General features: G+C 36.9%; 1 protein-coding gene across 5 annotated transcripts in view; it reads left to right on the forward strand.

Annotated features, from left to right (window-relative positions):
* The window catches only part of VPS13B (vacuolar protein sorting 13 homolog B), a 486846-nt gene that overhangs the window by 365394 nt on the left and 100257 nt on the right, over positions 1-21195 (forward strand). For all 5 annotated transcript variants that reach the window (XM_075085497.1, XM_075085494.1, XM_075085496.1 and 2 more), the window contains exons 34-35: positions 2585-3287; positions 12597-12734. In XM_075085497.1, the coding sequence (XP_074941598.1) occupies positions 2585-3287; positions 12597-12734 (841 nt within the window). The remainder of the gene's footprint in view (positions 1-2584; positions 3288-12596; positions 12735-21195) is intronic.

Below are 21195 nucleotides of genomic sequence, written 5' to 3' on the forward strand. Positions count from 1 at the left end.
GTGCAGGATATGAGCGAAGCACTTTATAGTTTACCAGACAGAAAGGCTGAGGTGTAAATAGCCCAACTTTGCTAGGTTATTAGGATTTCTTGGCTCACAATGTAATAATTCATTAAAATGGTCTCTAGTTATTTTTACAGAGGCTGCATTAAAAGTGGTATCACATTTACAAGTCAGTGATATAAGTCTGCCATGGAAATCAACCGCAAGGAATTTTATTGGTTATTTGAAAAATATGTACATGAGTGAATCTGAAAAGATTGTAACCAGAGCTGGCAAGAACCTTTTCAAAGAAAATCTCAGCTAGTTAATGGTTCTGTTTTAGGATTTCCTCTGTAATACTTTTTTCTAGCATGTTGATTCCTTTAAAGAAAAGGAGAGGGGGTTGTTCCCTTTGTTTCATAAAGCACAACATAAAGGAACCTTTAAAGAAACTGCTTCTCTTTAACTCCCCAACAACCCATTTTCTGCAGTATACGCAGAATCTACTAATATTGTTGCATAAAGACCAAAGTTTGAAGACATTCAGTAATTCACTGCCCTTCATTCTTGTAGTTAAGTTGCTGATAAAGTTTGTAAGTACTTGTAATTCGTTATTATATTTTTCAATAGGAAGTTAAAGTATGGTTTGCCTTAGTTTATATCTCCGTTTTCAAAAATTCACTAGGGTGGGGAAGATAAAAAGAAACTATTGAAGTATGTCCTGGAATGAAGAAATTAAATTGAGTCAATTCAATTGAGTCAATGTGCAGTGGCAGCCAAAAAAAACCCAACAAAATATTGGACATCATCAGGATGGAGATTGAGAACAAGACAGAAAGCATCATTTTACTGCTATATAAACATAGTGATCCTGCTTCTTTAATACTCTGTAGAGTACTCAAGAAGTACATAGTGGAGTTACAGAAGTAGAAAAGAGAAACTAGAATAATTAAGGGGCTGGAGCAGCAGCTTAGTGAGGAGAGATTAAAAAGGCTGGCATTTCTCTGTCGGAGAGAAGGCTGAAGAGGGGCTATTATCAAGGTTTACAAAGTCATAGCAGCAGTGATAAAGCTGAATGTGGACCTGAATGGTCAAATCATGCACTACAGAAGGTTGGGGAAATGCACTGACACCAGTGGGAGATTGGTTTAAACCAAAGGAAAAAAAAATTGGAACTTGTTGCCCCAGAAGGTTGTGAAGGCCAGACACCGTCAGCATGTTCCAAAAGGAACTAGATGAATTCATGGACAAGAAGTCCAGAAGTGGTTACTAAAATGACTACACAGATGTGTACCACTGGCATCCTAAATGCAACAGCTATGGATGCTTGGGAAACAGGAGCAGAAGATAGCAGGAAGTGGCCAGGGTCCATGGTCTCTCTCAACAGAGCCTCCTCCCAGTGCTGTCAGAAACAGCATACTGGGCTGGATGGGTCATGAAGTTGGGCATTTCTTATGTTAGTTCTTGTATGGAGCAGAGCAGAAACACTTCTGGGCAGAACAGATGGATGTTAGCTATGTTGTGGAAGCTATACAGGGTGAATGCATGACTCTAAACTCCGTATGTATCAGAGAAGTTGGCTAAACATTATTGTTAATAATTTAATTTCTGCAGGGTTGTTTTTTCAAAATATATTTGCATATGCACTCCACCTAGTCCTTGAAGTCTTTGGAGGATTTCTACTTGTTTCATGAGCCATATTGGACATGTTTTCTTCCTGAAGCACCTCCTTGTCTTGGCTATGTGTCTCATGACCTGGTACTATGTGGTCCCTGGACACAGCCTGGCAACTTTTTGTTTCACTCTTGCATTTCTCATGACAGATGGAAAGTTCTTTTTTTACTATTTACCAGTGGTGTATGTTTTCTTTTTGAAATATTTCTATATGCAATGATTTCTCATGTGAAACCCTGTGAATGTCACAGCCAAGACCATATGTAACTTGGTGAGCCTTGGTAAGCTAAGAACTCGTACCCCATCACAGAGGCAGTCTTTAGATAGCGCTGATATTTCCTTCAACTTTGGTGTTTTATATAAAGCAGTTTCCATGACTCTTAAGAAAAATATTTTTTCTACAACATAGTATTTATACATTTCAGCTTAAAATTTCCATTTAGTCTTTTTGTGATTTTGCAGTAGATCAATACTACATTCTGTTTCATTTAATCACGGTGAAATATTTTAGTGCCAAAGAGGGCTTTTTGAGCATCAGTGCTCAAAACTGGAAAACAATCCTGACTAGGTTTCTCATTTACATTGTGTTATTTCACAGAGACATGGTTTTATATTAAGCCATAGATTTCTTATAGATTCTTTAAAGAGTTTACATTCAAAAAAAAAAAATGTTTAAGCCCAGAAATCATTACTCCTTTTTTTCCTTCACATGTTCTTTTGGCAACTCATCTGTTGTGAGTCATCATTTCATTGGAACAGACACCTGCTGTGTTTTCATGAGTGATTACTGTGTTAAAGTTAACTTGGCAGATATTTTTTATAATTCTCCTTTTTGACATGATGTTTATATAGTGATTGTTTGCTGCCACTGAAATGGAAATAGTTGCGATATGGATATCATAAGTTATTATAATATTTTCCTTTGCAGGTTTCCAAACAAGAGCAGAAAAAAATGGATGTGTCTGATGGAGGAACTGTTGAGACTTCTTCCCGTTATAGCGGGGCACAGGACAGTGGAATTGGCAGCGACAGTGTTAAGATCAGAATCGTTCAAATCGAGCAGCACAGTGGTACCAGCCAGCACCGCATTGCCCGTCCTTCCCGCCAGTCTTCCATCGTGAAGAATCTCAATTTCATTCCCTTTGACATTTTTGTTACAGCAAGTCGAATCTCCTTGATGACTTACTCATGTACTGCCTTGCCTAAATCAAAATCAGTACAAGATCAGAAAGATAGTGAGAAAATAAGCAAAAGCGCCTTGAACCTTCCAGAAGCAGGCTTAGGTGGCAGCCATGATACCAAGAAGTCCAGTCAGCCATGCATTTCCTCTGTCACAGCAGACGATCTTTTGAACAGTAATGTTCCCCTGTCTACTGGGAGAAAAACGGGTCTTTTGTCACTGGAAAGTCTGCACGCTTCCACAAGATCGTCTGCTCGACAAGCCCTGGGTATTACCATTGTTCGGCAGCCTGGTCGCAGGGGAACTGGGGACATAGAGCTACTGCCTTTTCTTTACCTCGTTGTATCGCAGCCCTCTGTGCTTCTGAGCTGCCACCACAGAAAGCAAAAGGTAGAAATATCAGTGTTTGACGCTGGTCTTAAAGGAGTAGCCTCAGATTACAAGTGTACAGGTAAGAACATTTAACATTCTGTCCTGTTTATAACTGTCAAAATAATTGCACTTCTCAAAGTTACTGGAGCAGTGCAAAACAGCTGAGAGGCTTATAGGACGTCTTTAAAAATCAAACAGTAAACATACATATTTTTGGGATTATACCCCACAGCTGAATAAAGTTAAGTGTGTAGAATGTTTGAAATTAATTAAGATCTAACCTTTTAGCAGCCGGTTTTTCCAGTTCCTCGATATTACTTTCTCATTACCAGATTGCAATAGGGATTGTTGCATTACTCTAATTTCTCAATATTTTCTAAGGAAGTACAACTTCTAAGGAGGTTGTAAGCCAAGCTGATTTCATAAAAAGCATTGTTTTATGACTAAGTATTGCAGTATTTTCCTATATTAGCCTACTGATAAAATTTAAAGGTAAACATTGTAGAAGCACCTGGTGTTTTGATCATAAACTGCACAAAAATTATAGTGATCTTCCAAGTGACAGCTCATGATTCATGTATTTTAAGTTTTCATTCAGCTGAGTAATAGAGTTTTGCAAGAATTTCTTTCTCTTAATGAATGGTTTGGATTTTTTTTTAATATGCAAAGCTTATAATAAGAAATATCAGGATAACTGTTCAGAATAATATACTTTGAATATTTCTTTTTCTGTCTTATCTGTACTGCTGAAGAGAGAAATTAAATGGTTGCAATTCATTTGGGTGACAGCAAGTACTGGGTGTAAGAATTTAATGAGATACATCCTTACAGAGTATTACCCAAAAAAAGTGTAAATGAGGATGCAGAGGTCTGCAAAACACGCAGACAGATAAGTGTGGGGTTTTAAATTTTTCAATGAATGAGAGCTGTAGATAAAAAACATTGCTAGTTTTTTGTTGGCAGAATTCATACAGCACACTAGTTGTGAAAAGTAGCATGGGGGGTTTGTGCAGCTGTACTAAATCTTTGCTGAATGAGATGGTATCTTTTGAAAATTGGCATTAGAATAATGTTCTTATGCAAAAGACTAAAAATTCTGATTTTAATAGATCTTAACTTTTTTCAGAAATCTGGTGGAACTTTTAAGAGGGATTAAACAGTGAGGAAGATTAGACAGCTGGAAATAAGACACTTAAAATAGGGAGAAGATTTGTTCTTTGCCATGTTTTCTTTTATCATTCTTCCATTTTCGTCTTTGCTGTTGCTATTCTGTCTTGAAAGAAACACAGCTGTGTCACAAATTCAATTTACTCAATTTCCATGTATATTTGTTAAATATTGTATAAAAGGTGGCCATTGTACCAATTAATATGAAAAGAATTAACAAATCAATTAACAAAGCAAAGCTTGAAGGAAAGTTGGAGTAGCTATAAGTTAAAGATCACAACTTCATTAACTTAGTGTTTTGGAAAGATGCGATAGGCCTTCTTCATTTCTCATGTCTGAGGCATTCAAGTGTGTCCTTGGACAAGCTGCCACCACATTACCAATAAACTGGGCAAAGTTCTCTCCATTCTGCTTCTACAATAACCTTCTGAAGTCTTCTTCTATCTTCATACCTATGGGAACAATTCTAGAAAACACAAGCTGTAATAAAGTCTTCCTACAAATTGGACATGGATCAGAGAGCACAGAAGCATGGCAAGAAGTTTAAATAAAAAAGATGGTAGGAACATAACAGCCTGAGAGCTTCTTGGTCACCAGCAGTTGTTCAGTGAGACCCAAAGAGGTCTTCCTGGAGGACCAAAGACTTGCCTTACATGGGTCTTACCCTTTTCTTTGGCTTTTTGTCTCTAAAAGAGTATAGAGGCAGGAGTCAGATATTATGTGGAGGCAAAAGTTCTGGTCTCATCCTTCTGTCTTTGTGGGCAGTAGTAAGTACCTTACTCATGTATCAGACAGAATCCTGTGCTTGCTACTGAAGCATTAGGACTCTTTTCAAAAGGGTTTGATTGAGGTGAGTGCCAAAGTTCTAGTGCCTAAAAACACCATCCTAAATGTATTAATAAGTTAATAAAACTAATCCACACTTCAAGTCACACACTAATTCACACAGCAACTATACAGGTAGTATAAAGGTTTTATTGCCTCTTGTTTAGGAAGACCTGCTTTGCTTGTAGTTCCGTTGTTCAGGATTAATTTTGTCATACCACTGTAGTAATATGTTAGTTTCAGAAATTGCTGATTTTAATTTCTGACATGTGTATTTGAGGGAAAATAGCCATGAACTGTGTATTATATATATGTGTGTATATATATACACACATATATGCTCTATATATTGCATATCATATAATACAGCATCAGGAGCTTTGCGTGGCATTTGCTGCACTGCTGTAGTCAATCAATCACACCAATTTTTCTTGACAGTGTGACTGTTGGTGGACAGTTTGATCTGAAAGAGCTGTATTGTTCAAATGAAGAACAATATAAAGTTTATTTGAAAGAGTAAGTTAGCTTTTCTTCCTCTGTACAATAGGTATGCACAATTTTCTGTATTTCTCTGTATACCGAGGACTGGCGGGTGGGAAAAAGACATAAATTATGTTTAATTTACAGTGAATATTGCAAAAGAATATTTCCAGTTAGGGTCTCTATAAGGCTGCTCTTATGTCTGTATGTATGCATGCAACTATCTCTCCATTATCTAAGGTAGGATGGGGAAGAGGACACAAGCTAAACATAAAAGGTATATTTTAACTAGATTATAAGAACTGATGGAGCATATTCCCCCTTAAAAAAGAAAAAAAAATTCAGCAGTGGGAGTAGGCAAGCAGGCCTGATGAAAATATTGTGTGCATTACATTGCATGATGGAGATAGGCAGCAGCACAGCAGCAGCTCAGAAGGTTGGGCCTATAACATAGCAGATTTCATCATAACCTAAAAAATTGAGACTTGCCTGGGTAAAAGGAAAAATACATGATGTTTGTTATAAAGTTTTATTGGTAATCCTGTGGGGGTGGTTGCTCATTACTTATACTAAGATGGTTAAGCATACATAGTTTAGCCATATATGGAATATGTAGATTAGATCCAAAACATGCTAATAAAGACTGCCATTTCAAATCATCATTCTGTATATATTTATACAACATATACACTGCATAAGAATATTTTAGGAACATTTTAAAGCATTTGGGATCAATTTTGTTGTGTAATTCTTAAGACTTGACTACTTTTAGTTCAGTAGCAGTAGATTCAGGTCTTATGAAATACCATGCTATTTCTTATGGCTTTTCTAAAAGAAAAAAAAAGTACGGTTCTGAAACAACACTAAAGTCTTGCAAGGTAGAAGGAAATACAAAATTCTAGTGTGAAATCAGGAAGGTCTTATTTTATGATGGACGTCAGCTCAAAAAAAGACCATTAGGGTAAAGAAAAGCTGGTAATAGTTTGGACCTAGTTGTGTTTTCCATCCCTCACCTCCCATTACTGTATTTCTAAGAAATACATTGCTCAGCTGTAAATCAACAAAGAATACTCTAGAATTTAGAACTTCTTCTAACAGGTAGTTTGATGACAGTCTGTTTTATGAAGTTTTGAATAAAATAGGGAAATTGTCCTATAAAACTGCACCAGTATGAATTTTAAAGAGAATAATAGTTAATCCTGGGCTGGTGACAAAATTAAGCTTACTGCGTAGAAGTGAAGTTTTTAATACTGTTATGAAGTCACATATATGTTATTTGGGACAAGGGGTTTGTTTTTATTTTTGAAAGATTTCAAGTTAATAGAGCTTAAAATTGAGGAACTTGTACATTAAGTGATCACTCGGTTTTTGGTGAGAGAGAGCATTGCACAGTGGCCGGAACACCAAACTTCATCGGAAGAACTTGGCTCCACTCTCACGTGCTGTGTTATTTTGCTTAGTCTCTGAAACATGAAAGAAATAAGAATTTAAGAATAAAATAGGAGGGAACAAGCTATTTAGAAGTTAAGTATCGTTAGTGTGTTAATTAGCAATTAGTAGCAGCACATTTCCATCAGGCCAGTGTCTGTATGTGGGAGCATTTGCCTGCTTTGGAGCTAAAGACCTGATGGTTGTGCTTTCAACTTCCTGAGTCCTTCTCTCCAACCACGTCCTCTTGCAAGTCAGTTTGGAGGAGGAGGAGACTTATTAGGTTATTAAAATGTTAGCTCAGTTTTATTTTGGTTGTGCTAAACTGCTTCGTTTGTGTTGTAAATTATTTTTGTAATTGCACAGCTTGATTGCAGTTATGCTACTGCCAGGTACAGGAACTTCAAATCAAAGTAAATAAATTAATGGAATAAATATTGACTGCTTAATAAGCACCATTAAAAAGATTAGTTGCTCCCTGAGTTTACTTGTAAGATTCTGTATAAATAGCCTGAAAGATACTATAAAACAACTTTTTTTTTTATTCAATGATCATCCCACATTTAACAAAAAGGCATCTGCTAACCGTTAGTTCTTGCAAACAGCATTGGCCATTTCCACTTAAATAAAAGTGGGTGCAATTGTTTTTAATGTAATCTCATAAGCTGCTTTTATAAATATTGTTTTAAATCTTTATTTGCTTTGTTTCAGGTAATGCAATCCAGATACAAAATTGCCTCATTTCCTGAGCATTGTGCTCTGGGCATTCTTGAAAAATCTTTTTTCTATTTGTTTGTTTGTTTACTTTTAAAGAGGAGGTTGTGGTCCTTGGTTTTTTTAAGGGAGAGAAATTTCTCAATAAATATCTGTTATGCATGGAATTTCTTCAACTTCTACCAGTGAAGCATTTGCAGAAAAAGCAGGCATTGTAAGGCCATCCAGAATTATTCTTGATTTTTATTTTATTTTATTTTTTTTTACACCCACGCCTTTGATGGCAGGGGGTCCATGAAGAGCAGATGCAGTAGCTAAGACCACATGTAACCTCTGATCTAATGGAAAACCCAGGCTGCGTGGAGAGCAATGCAGGCTGGCTCTGGCAGGAAGTCTGATTCACCACCTCTCTGTCAGCCTGTGCTTCCTACAAGGCAGAGAGAGGATTTAAGGCTGTTTCCTAGCATAGCATTGAGGGAGTTCTGCTGCAGTGTCACCTGTTCCCCTCTGAGTGTATTTACTGTCCAGTACATCTGCATCTATGGGCAGGGGGTGTGCAGCCCCCACCTGTAAAGACAAACTGGCCTGGGAATGTACATTCCTCAGGTTACTGTAAGTGCTCATTTTTGAACTTCCTGACACAGCACTTATGAGTATGCTAGTAGAAATGTTTTCCCACTTGTGTTCTTTAAATTCCGATGGAAACCATTTTTAAAACAAGACCAAACGTTCCACTTCAGAGTTTGAAATGCAGAGATGATTGCAGCATCGTACTGGCTTTTAAAATTGACTGCAGACCAAAATATGATTCATCCATTGAAATAAAAGCGTGTTACAGAGCTCGTTTGGTCTGGGTAAAGTTCCAGCTGAACAGGCCAAGTTGCTGTCCCGCGCACACGCTTGGTAGCCCTGTCCTCTGCCTGGTGGCTGCTGGGGTGCTGTGGATCACTGAGCACACACACCCCACACACCCCCACACCCCCCCATTAAACCCTCCCACAGGCTGTGCCCCTGAGCTGTCCTGGCTCTCAGCTACAATGACAACTCACACAACAACTCTCACTCAACTACACAGTGGCTTTGTGGAACAAAACCACATTTTGGAGAATGAAAATCTTCAAGATGTGAAATTTCTCCTGCCTCCCTCTTTTCCTTTCCCCTTACTTGCCTTTCTCTTCAGAATTTTGGGTTTTGCTGTCTGTGGTTAATGTAGGAATGAGGAGACAGCAGGTGAAATCAAAAGCTTGCAAATTCAAATCAAGTTTAGAGATGAGGTTTGGACCTTAGCAAGACTAAATGTGACTTCGGATGTTCAGGTGGATTCAAAAATAGTCAGACGTTATTTTTTTCTAAAGAAAAAAGGGGGGTGTGTGTGGGGTGTGTGTGTATTGAAGGCCTCGGCTTCTCATTCTTACAGATTTTAAACTACAGTCTTGGTTGTCAATCTGTGATAGTTGTCTCACCATTTTTCTTTTGCTGTCACAGACGAATTTTTCACATGATGTAGAGGATAGAATTTCTGGCCGTCTTCACTGCTCTTCACTTCTCAAGCTTTTCTTTTCTCTCTCTTGGCTTGCTGTGGAGTAATTCTAGCCTCTCCTTTTACTTATATATGTATCCCTTGGGTTTTCTCCAGTATTTTCTTTATACAAATAACTGCAAATTTAAGTGTTGATTTTTGAGAGAATCACAGAAAATGGAAATGGAAATGACCTATTATAATACATTATTCAGACCAGTTCCCTGCTGATGCATAATTGTTCCCTGTTGTATATTTTATAGTGTTCTGTCAAGTGTATTTTTAAACATTCTGAACAGTTCCATCATTTCCTTGAGGGAGAGGAGTCCTTTTTCTAACAGCTCGCCCCTTCAGTTGTTCTTCACTTTTCAGCCTAAATTTTCTCTTTTTAATTCAATTGCTTCTCTGGCAATTCCTATGTCCTTGGCATAGGGATGGATTGATTGATATTGTTTTATTGCTTTCCTGATCCTTAATCCTATGAAAATGCATGTGCTATTTTCTACCTTAGAAGGTATTTAATCAAGATACATATATTTCAGTCTTTTGACCTTTGATTTAAATTAATTTGTCTCACCCAGGTACATTTTATAGCTCCTATTTGGAACTTCCTTCAAGTTTTTGAGATATGCACCAGCATAGTCAGTTTTGAAACCTCTGTATTTTAGCTTTCTTCTTATCATGTAGAAACTTATTGATTCATTTCTGGCATATTGGGATGTACAGTCAAGTCTTACCCAGGTTCCACATTAACCATATGCCTTGGTGCTTGGAAGCACTCAAATTAGTTCTTTGCATGACCCTCTGGGATCATTACCTGCAACACAAAATTGTGTCAATGAAACTATCATGCTTCCAGAATTTGCTCGGTTTCAAAATAACACATTTCACTTGAATTAAAAAAAAAAAAAAAAAAGACAAAAAATGGTTGAAATCAGTAAGGCCAGTGCTGGATTAAAAGTAATATATTTTGTTGGACCCAGGCTAATTTTGTGCATTGAGGTTTTTTTGTGTTGTGTTCCTAATCTGTAAGTTCTGGAGTCCTTTTCATTATTCATGTATCCCAGTGCTGCAGTGCCCCAGGTAATGAAGAGGTGATGGTGCTGCATTCCTTGGAGACATGACAGAGCAAAATAATCTCCTGAGAGCCCCATGGTTCCTCTATTTTTTTGATTTGGTGCTTACGTGCTGCAATTCCCAGTGACCTGAGGGCAGTGTTTGTATAGCTAATGTATTATGTCACGCAAGGATTTTCTGCTATGTAAGTTCGTTTCATCAGAGGTATTTTCATCTTTAGACATCTACAACTTTGAAACAATTATTAGGTATTTTCTGACATAAACGCACCTTAGGACAATAGAAATACCTGTAAATGTATTTTTCAAAAGAAATGTTTGACTAGATTTACTGGATTTTATGAAAAGTTCTGGATTTCTATATACAGTATGGGAAGATATCTTTATAAGACAGAATAATGGCATATTGCAATATTTTGCCCCATATTGGTACACCTAAATGTTTATACTAATACTTCTGAAGGAACAATAACTTAGAGATCAATTTAATTGATTCAGTGATGTTCATTGCACAATGTTCAGTTATTTTTACAATGCTTTACACTATATATTCTGAAAAACATTAGTATATTACTTATTTATGATGAGCTGTGAGCACAAAACAAGACATTATGGTATAGATCCAAGTTAGAGATAGCATCCCTGCTCAGAACAACTACAAAACTGTATTTTGGAAAAGATGTGTACTTTGTTGGTGAAGGTTTTTTATTATCATTTTTTTCAGTATACTAGGCAAACTCCAGACACAGGAAACAAGATATTCCCTAAAGCAGTTATTGTAGAAAAGGGAGTGTGCCACACCATTCTGGTTAATGTAATTAAAGGAAAGGGCTAGGAACCATAAATAATGTAGAAATTCAAGTGGAAAATATACAAATCTGTTGTATGCAGTGACAGCTCTTAAATAACTGTTGAGAGCTGACTTTATAAATGTATAGCAGGAATAAAAGGAAGGAAAGGCTGTAATGTATATGCCATGCAGTACAAATACTGCTGTAAAGTCATTGCCTGAAAATTGATCAAATAAAAACAGAAGAATGTGCTAACTTTTGATCTTTTCCATATAGATCTAAAGTCATGATCAATTGGTTTCAGTAAGTTCTTTGAAATCACATAAGGGTTCATATGTGCCAAGTTTTATATGAATCACATGATAAGGTCAAGAAATACGAATTCCAAAGCTGACTTTATATACCCAGTCCACATATGACTATGATACCATATGCTGGCTATAATAGTGGGTATGTAAATACTGTTCTTGAAAATAATCCGTTCAGTAAATCTCAAATAAAGCAATTATAGCATTTTTAATTGACTGAAAATGGGAGAGAATCACATCAATAAAATCTCATTATATTGTTCAGGATGAGGCAGACATTCAATAATGAACATGGAAGTCTTGATATTAAAGAATAATTGATTATTTAGGATTTAAGATCTGTAGTGCCAGAATTGAGGACTGTTATATTGAAGGTCATGAGTTGCTAAAGACTAAAAAGCATTTTTACAGTACTGTTTTTGCCATTTGTGATGTGTGGAAAATGAAGACAAGGATAGTACTTGGAGGAAATTAATTTTAATCTGCTATTGTAATATTATAAGCTGATCAAAGGAATACAATTCAAGGTGGTATGCAAGAATAGCTACTGATTAGCTATTGAGTGAAACTCCAAAGGGAATAATATAACCACATTGTCAATACACCCTGTTTGTGAGATCTGGTAGCATTCTGGTCTTTTAGCCTTTATCACTCATCTTTCTGCTACTATTTTCTCTATGTGGCAATGAAAATACAATCTAGAAGTAGCAGGTTTTGAGCACAAATTCTCTTGTAAGGACTGCTTAAGTGTCATCATCATTAAAGCTAAAACTGTGTGCTATTTAAGGTCATCTTGTGGTAACTGATGTCTTTTACTCATATTTTACTTGGTATTTTTGCAGGTTTCCTACATTTTGTGTAATTACAGCTTTGCCGTCTTCCCTATGTATGCTTGCATTTTTATACATATGCAACTATCTGCAGGCACAGATAGTGTGTATAACAGTAGTATTAGGAATATTATTTATTCTGTTACATTTTAATCTTTTTAATTTTATTTAATCAAATTTGTATGTAGCCTTTTGTTATGTATCATATTCCTGGAATATCATTAATGACTATGATCATTATCACCTGTAGATCCTGGGAAGACTCTACCAGAAGCTCTGGATTATTGCAAGGTTTGGTTGCAGACAGTAGCAGGAGAGGTAGATGCTAAAAGTGGTATTCCACCTCCTCTTATCACTGTGCAAATTAAAGACTTCCTTAATGGACCAGGTAAGCAATGCACTTTAATCTCTATTTTCTAATGTAATCTATTCGTAGATGTGCCCATATAGGACACGCATTAGATCATCAGAAAAATGTTGTATTCCTTGCTAATGAATGTGAAGTTTTCCTCCAGCAGTTGCCCTGAATTGAAATCAAAGTTGATGAATGGTCAGTCCTGGACCAGTGTAATGTTTAAGGTCTAATTATTTATTTTCTTCCGAAGGTAAATTTAGAAATTTTACTCCAAAAAAAAGCTGCGGCTGGCAAATTTGCAACAGAATGAAACCTACCTGCTTCTAGCCCTAGAACAACTGAAATTTTATTACAGTTATGCTTATGAAAGCTGAGTTTTAAAATGCTGCTGCAGATTTTTATAAGCTGCCTTCCCTTGAGTTCTTTGGAATCTGGATACCTGGCGTTGCAAATTCCTATCATCTAAAGTGTTGATACTGTAAAATCTAAAAAACAGTGATATTGCGTTTCTTTAATTAACACAGAATGTAAGTGGTGTAGTATGAAGGTTTATTAACATTTACTTAAAGTAACATGACTTGCAGTTTCGCTCCTAGAGTGAACTGTAAACTGCAGTCAGTCATCCATTCTGATTTTGTGAATGATAGTGCAGTCTTACAGCACACTATCTAAACCTGGCTCTAAACCAGAATTACTTATTTCTTCTGTGTTGCTTACTGCTTTAGGATCTGAGCACTGCAGAAATACTAATTTACCTGCACAAGCCTCTCATGGGTGATGTAATAGTATGCCCTCACCATTTCACATAAGACAACTGAGGGACAGGGAAATTAAAGGTTTTCTCATTATATTAAGGTTACCAATTTAAGTCACAGAATTTAGTTTTCCAAGGTACTTGAAAATATAGAAATTTAGATGTTGAAAACACAGCTCATATTGTCTTTGAGTGAAGCAGTAATCACTGCTTCGATCAGACCGCAGGACATCAAATTGAACAACCAGAGAATGAGACATACATATTTACCTGCTGACTACAAATACTTTGGGTAAGTATCTTGAAAATCCATTTTTTACATGCAGGCAAGCATGAGTCTCAAGGAAAGAATATAAAGATGTGAACAACCTCGCCATTGCCCCTTTTTTGTTCTTCTGTGCTGCCTTAAAAGCATTACTTTAAAAGATTTTAAAACCACCTGACAGTGCAGAGCTTTTGTTATATTGATTCTTATTTGTCTTTATTAATAGGACTTTGAACCTTCAGACCTACTGCATGTTCTACTGCCATGTGAACTAAAGATTAATGGATGATAATAGTAGATTTTCATTCTAATTATGACCAGCGCAAAAGGCATAGAGACACCTACTATCAGTGGCCTTTTGGTCACCGCTGCCAGATTGATTTTCTTTTATTCGGAGGTTGTGGGTTTTTTTTTTTTCTCACAACTTTTTTGCGTCCTCTCTCCCCACATCTGGCAGATTCTTATATTCCCAGACCCTTCATCTGTGCATTCCCCTTTTCTCAGGGTTCTCTCTGTAGTTTCCTGGTGCAGCCTTTATATTTAATTTATTACAATCCTGAAGGTGTTTCCCTGATGCTCTTCTGTCAGTAGGGCAGACTTCTAACTAACCTAGCAAACATGGAAGTTTGTACCAGCTTGCAAAGTATATATTCACAAGTAGTCTAAGTGTCCACACCATTCTCAACAATCCAGTCAGATCTTGAATCAGTGTTAAGGCTCTCCCATGCATGGTATTTGGCTAAATATGCATCATAAACTTCAGTCTGTTTATTCTCACGAAGCATATAAAACTTCAGAGATCTCCTCCAGAGATCCTAGAGGAGATCAGGCTTTTTTTTTAATCCTCTTTTTGCTGCTAATTGGAACTATCAGTACACATGACTCAACAGTAATTACTCTGAATTTTAATGAAGTTTTGCCGGTGTAGTGTAGCAAAACAGTTTTGCATGCCTTTGCAGATTTTTCTAACCTCAGCTGTTACCACTATGAAAGCCTCTTCAAATAAACTAACCTTTACCAAGAAGCCTTCCTTGGGGACTGGAGGTTTCATTGGATGAGTAATGGAAGCCGCTTTCCGCATGTGATTGCATCAGAACAGCACATGCAAAGAGTTATGAAAGCTTGACAGCTCCTCAGCAGGCTACTGGAAAATAAGTTACTAACTCTCCTGGGGGGAAAAGTCCTCTAACCACAACTTCTTCCAGGGTGAGGTAGCTTGGCCGTCAGCAGGCCTGGAGAAAGTGTCTACATCACCAGATCCTAACTAAGCTGGCAGTTGTTCACTGAGGACAAGAACCTCAGCAAAACTCCTGAGAGCTCTTGTGAGGCCACCAGATGAACAATATTTATGATGGGAGACATCACAGTTAATAAATTGAAGAAATAAATGCAATGCTGGAGTATGCTTCTATTGCAGGCCTCAAAGGCCTACTCCTTTTTTGGGGAACATTTGGCAAATAACACTGCTACTAACTGGCATATTTTCTTAGGACATACTGTGTGTTTTCATATTCATTTATGTATATGTGTTTTATAACCGCAGTAAGTGAATTATTAAAATGCATTGGATGCACTAGTAGGTGCTACCTGTTGGGTACAGCTGATCTGCTGTTCTGAAATGTCAGCAGATTTTTAAAAGCTGTACCTATGCAGACAAAAGCCTGGATGTAGCCGTTGGGATAACTGTAGAGTTTTCTGTATAGATTTTAAGTGTTCAAAGTTCAGTGGTTTAATTGTAATGTCATTTTTCTTACAAAATAAGTTGTTGGTGTGCTGAGGTTAAATTTCAGCTATAGCAATCAAACATGCCTATGTTTTATGATGCAAACTACTATGCAAGCAGTTAAAAGAAAAAATCTGCAAATGGTTCCCAGTGTTTGCTGTGTTAGATAAAACTGGTACTCCTTGTAAATAGTTTGTCAGCTGAAGTAGATAAGTAAATAGTGTTCCATAGAAAAATCATATGGTTTCACCACACAGGAAGCCAGGTTGTCAGTCCATATTAGCTCGGAGATCAAAAAACTACAGCAAGTAGCTAAACTTGGAAACCACTAATTAAATGAGAATAACAGGATACATTAATGCACTTCTAGCGACATGAGTTGATTATTTTGTACATTTCTGGCAAGTAAAGAAAAATGATATTTCTTCCAGATTTAAGGTAATAGGATCCTAGGAGAAATAAGCATTCATCATCAGGCCTGTGGGAACAGACCTCAACTTTAACCCCACAATGAATTAAAGGACTATTCTTTCTCTTTCTACAGTAACTAATTATTTAAAATTTTTTAAATTCCATCTACATCAGTTTACATGACCCTCTCTCTTTTATATTCAGTCTGTTGCTGGATTGTACATCTAATTCTTGTCTAATGCATATAAGGGAACTATTTATTGCTTCAGCATTAGTTGTTATTCATTAGGTGAGGAACAAATATGACCATCTTGTTTTAATAGTTTTTGAAAATTTATATCCTTTACCCTCCAGTCCTTTGTTTGGATTTTTTTCTTCTTTAAATCAACTATGCTTTTTTGGCTATAAAAGCTGTCTATTTTATCTAGTCTGTCTGCATGCAAATGATACAAAGCATGTTTATGAAGCACAGCTTCATACAAATTGCCTTAAAATGCTTATACACACAAAATATAGATGGTTTATGCCAAAGTCCTCTTCCCCCAGTGATTTCTTGGGAAGACATTAGGCAAAGTGTGAATTAACGGTGGTCATTGATGCTTCACCTTTCAAAATAATTTCTACAGAAGAAACTATCCAGACGATCTAAGAAATACTGTGTCCCAATGAAAGATAAAGTGAGAACTGGGGAACCTGGGGGATTGCTCTTTCCTGCCAGTCCCTCACTGGCACTGTTTGGACACCACTAGGGGCATAGCAGTGGATCTAGAATTATACATAAAAAGCAACAAACAAATCTGCACCATGGCACACTCTCCAGCTTTTTTCCGCCTGTTTGCAAAGGCAACAATTGTATCCATTAGCAAGGTCAGTGGTTTGGAGAAACCTGGAAAATAGCAGCTACCAGAAGAAACCCACTAGAACAACATCTCCAGCAGGTGATAGATTAGTTGGAACAAATTGGAACCATTGCACTTCAGCAATCCTGGTTTCTTTCAAGCTGTTTTAAAAATGTCGTCATTTTAATACACAATATCAGCCCTGCGGAACAGTCCACAGCAGGTTAATTTGAATCATATGATGTATCACTGCCCTCAGCTGACATGAGCTCTGTTCCATGTGTGAAGCCATAATAAATCCATTCCCAACCGAGGCAAATTCCCTGTGAGAAGGTGAACTAATCCAGGCCTCACACTGGCATGTTAGCCCTCCATAATTGAAAGCAGGGCCACCTGTTCCCAACACAGTTAGCCTATAGAGAGAAAATTAGCATTAGATCAGATACTTAATATATTGAAAAATCATTCATACTACTTGCAAGTTCAGCTGTGGGCTGCTTAGCATGACATCATATATAAACCTAGGAATGTGCCCACTTGATCCCAGTTTAACAGTTTTGTTAACCATGGTGTTTGTTAACTTTGAAATGAGAATTTTTTGATTTAATGAGAGCTGACACGTGAGAAGGGGAACTAGCCAGGGTGCAGACTTTTCTAATTAACTCTGGGTCATTTGCAAAACTTTTGAGCTTTCTAGTAGGTTTTTTTTTCCTTTGCTCTTTTACAAACAAGTTTTTAAAGCACTGACACTGTAGCCATGAAATGATATTTATTTGATTAAAAGGGCAAAGAGAAATATTCCAAACAGGTGTACCAGCCTGTAGCTATTGCTTTGTTTTTGACACATCTATTGTCTGTAATATCAGTGTAATAATGTGTAAAATTATCAAAGTACCTTTCTAAAAGCAGTGTCTACAACACTTAGTTTAAAGGAAGTTTAGTTTCTTAAATGCATAAGTACTGAAAATTAAGACTGCACACTGAAGTGTATTGGCATTCTTTTTAAAACTTATTTCAAACATTTGCCCAATTTTCTTTTTTTTTTTTTTCCTTTTTTTCCTTCTTCTTCAAGTATGTCTTGGTATAGGTGTATTATTTAGTAGCTAAAGCAGATGATAGAGAGGTAATATTTATGGGTTCTTTTCCACAAACCTGCTCCATGACCTGGAACAATTTATTTCATCTCACTGTGCTGTGCTTCAACTTCCCTGACTTTCATGGCAGTGCCTTCTGATGCCCACATTATAGCTTTTGGCCTCACCACCCAACCCTTGACACGCTTCTGTAATATATTTGGTAGTTGCACAGTTGCTTCCTCTCAGTCAACATCCTATGAATAGCAGTAACCCTCCATCCTTTATGAAGGATGTCTTTGGTCTTATCGACCTACAACTATTTATTTTGGTTCAGTTGTGATAATTTGAGGAAAGTAGTAGAATTACATCACTGAGCTTTGTCTGAGACCTCAAACCCAGGCACTGGGTAGGTAGAGCTGTTAACATCTTCGTGTCACCCTTGTATAATATCAATGACATACTAGGTCATGGAAGTAGGAGTTGTTACCACTGGGGAAGGCCCCACATGGCTCAAGTTGATTAAGCTCTCTGAAGGCTGTAGTTTGCCGTATTGGCCTTAGAGAGCTGTTCCTGTGGGGCTGCAGCACACAGATGGCAGTAGGTAGAAATACTGAGCAGTGACTACCAGCCTCTTCCAGACTAATTGGCATCTGTCTCAAAGGAGCATAATACAAGATGGACTGCAGATGGCCTCTGAAGCCTTGTCTCAGGTTTCTTCCTTCTTTTCCCTTGATCCAAATTGGGAATGATGAATTAGAGGATAAAAACAGTTCGTTTGTATTATTCTTGCTTTTCAATTTCTTTTAATTTGTCTCTCTTTTGATGCCTGACCAGGGACAATTGAGAACAGTACAGCTAGTCTTTTCTTTACATGTCTCTCTCTTTCCTATTTTTATAAATTTAATTTTTGCAATTCAGCCATTTCCCTGTTACTGAAGGGCCACCCTGACTCCAAATCAGAATCAGGGCTCAAGATTACCTTTACCTTCCTCAGATTTCCTCTGTTAGGCTCCTTACATCAGGATGGGTGGCTCCCAGAAAGAAAGAATATTATTGGTGGTAAAATGTTTCAAGCCTTTTGTCTGCTCCTCTCCTGCTTAGGATGAGGAAATTCAATCCTCCTAAGAGTTCAGGGCAAATAGTAGTTTCTTCTATGGCAGTACTATTTATTAAGAAGTTTAGTATTTTACAGCATTCTTGGGGTGGGGAAGGGCAAGACCCATGTCCACCCAGAGGAGGAAAGACCTGGCCTTTTCTACATGAGCTATGAGAAATAAAAGATCCACTGCAAAAGGAGGGGTATCAGAAGTGAACAAGTTCTTGGAAAATGCCGTATTTTTCTCTCTCTGAGTTCAACATTTCTCATAGTCTGTGAAAAGATCCCAGCCTTATAAATAAAGTTTATAAATAATTTTCATGGAGATTACTTTCTGGTTTTTCAGGTTAAGAGAATACTATTGTAGTTTATTAGTCATAGAAATAGTAACCTGGTGTACATTAAGTTATGGCATATATTACAATAAGCTCACTGATTCAGAAAGAGCTGGGATTGACCTAAAGAAACTTGCTAGGAGCTCTGTTATTTTTGTGCTGCTTATTCTTAGCCCACCAAATAAAAAGTCCTTTTGAGTAACAGCATTATCCCAAGTTCACAGAATAAAGTTATATCTTCACAGTACAAATCTGAATGTTATGGAGAACAAGGGTAAAATACTCATAACCCTGAATTTTTTTATCTGAAGCTCTAAGTAATAAAATGACAAAGAAAGAAATTGTTTCAGACAGAAATTTCAGAGTGCTCCTTATAGGTTTTCTTTTATAGATGTTATGATTTTGTTCAAACAGGCCATATTGAATCCATTGGGTTTTTTGTAATAGATTTCAAAATACATAATAAATGTAAGTAATATGATGACTAATGGGTCAAGTGAAGTTGGAACTTTTTAAATGAGCAAATAGCTGGAAACAGTTTTCAGGAAACTATTCCAGTTGATTTTTGGTCCCCCACAAGGTGTACATTAACATAAACTCCATAGAATCGCCTCTGGGACCTGAATTCCCTCTCTGATTTCATTATTGCAACGTGATTCTTTTCCTTTTGCTGTTAAGTCATCTCCTGGTGTGGTGGGAGCATATAATAAGTGTAATTTATTTATATTTATCTAATCTCCTTTTAACTCAATAGTTATTTCATCATTCTGTTTCCTAGTAGCTGTTCGGAAAGTTGTGAAGGGTAATTAGAAACTATTAACTGACGGACATGGATTTACTGGGTAATCTAAAGAGATGTAGTGAAGAAATTGAGAAAGAACACATCAAATTCTACACTTAGATGCTACACTCTAATATAAAAAGATACTGCTTTCATATAATCTACTTCAGTCTGATTTAAACATAACCAGAAATAACTCACTAGAATGCAATCTATTTCCAAGCACAGTAATTTCTTTACTGTTTATTTGCTGGAAATAGATAACACCTGGCAAAATAAGTTATTGCTATTACGTCTTAAATCTAAAGAAAGCATTGGGGTATAATTGTGGTAGCCAGTCACTAGCAGGCAAAGGAGAGGCTGATGTAATTGAGGAGGTAAAGGTGGCTTTGAGCTACCTTTTGCCCTGTTGTGATTCTGATGTAATTTTGATCAATTCAAAGAGTTGTTTGAATTATAGGAACCTGTGTTTTCCTACTGGTACAGAATCTACAGAGTGTTGTGTGGTATGCTTCCCAAGGTGTTAAAATCATCTAAAAAGACTCTTACCCTTGGATTTTGCACCCTGGAAATTTTATTCCAGCTGCATCTAGGTGACCCTTGACATTGTAACATCTCTTTTTAGCCCATTTTGAGTGACTGGAGAAGCTGCTGAACATGTATTTTCATCAACTGCTATAAATAGCTCTTCATATTTCATCAGTTTTCACTGTTTCTGTCCGTCACTTAAATATGTTTTTGTTAGATGGAATGATAAAGTTGCTTTTACATTGCTAAGTAAAAAGTGTAAAATAGGACAAAGCCTAAAAACATGTTGATTGCTCAATTGGATTTTTATTTTTTGAACGTTTTACTTAAAATGCCAAAGAATCTCCATATATAATCTTTTCCCAGTTGTAAAAATAACCTATGTCATTATGAGATAGTTCAAGCATTTGCAGTGAAGGTTTCAGAGTTATATTTTCTGCAGTTATGCTTCTGTCAGGACTGGTTCACTGGATAATAATGACTGAATACAAACTTTTGTCAGCTTATCACTCATGGCAGCATTTTTCTGTGTGACACGTGTGGTTTCCAAACAGAAGACAGGGAAGTCATTTGCATTTCTCTGGTGTCCTAGTGTCCATTCTTTCAATTGCTCTCTTGGATGAGCACAGTGTTTGTGAAAACAAGTGACTAACAGCAGTGATAAAACACAGGCCCAGGACTACAGG

Source organism: Phalacrocorax aristotelis, chromosome 2 (genome assembly GCF_949628215.1).
Source record: "Phalacrocorax aristotelis chromosome 2, bGulAri2.1, whole genome shotgun sequence".
NCBI classification, from domain to species: Eukaryota; Metazoa; Chordata; class Aves; order Suliformes; family Phalacrocoracidae; genus Phalacrocorax; species Phalacrocorax aristotelis.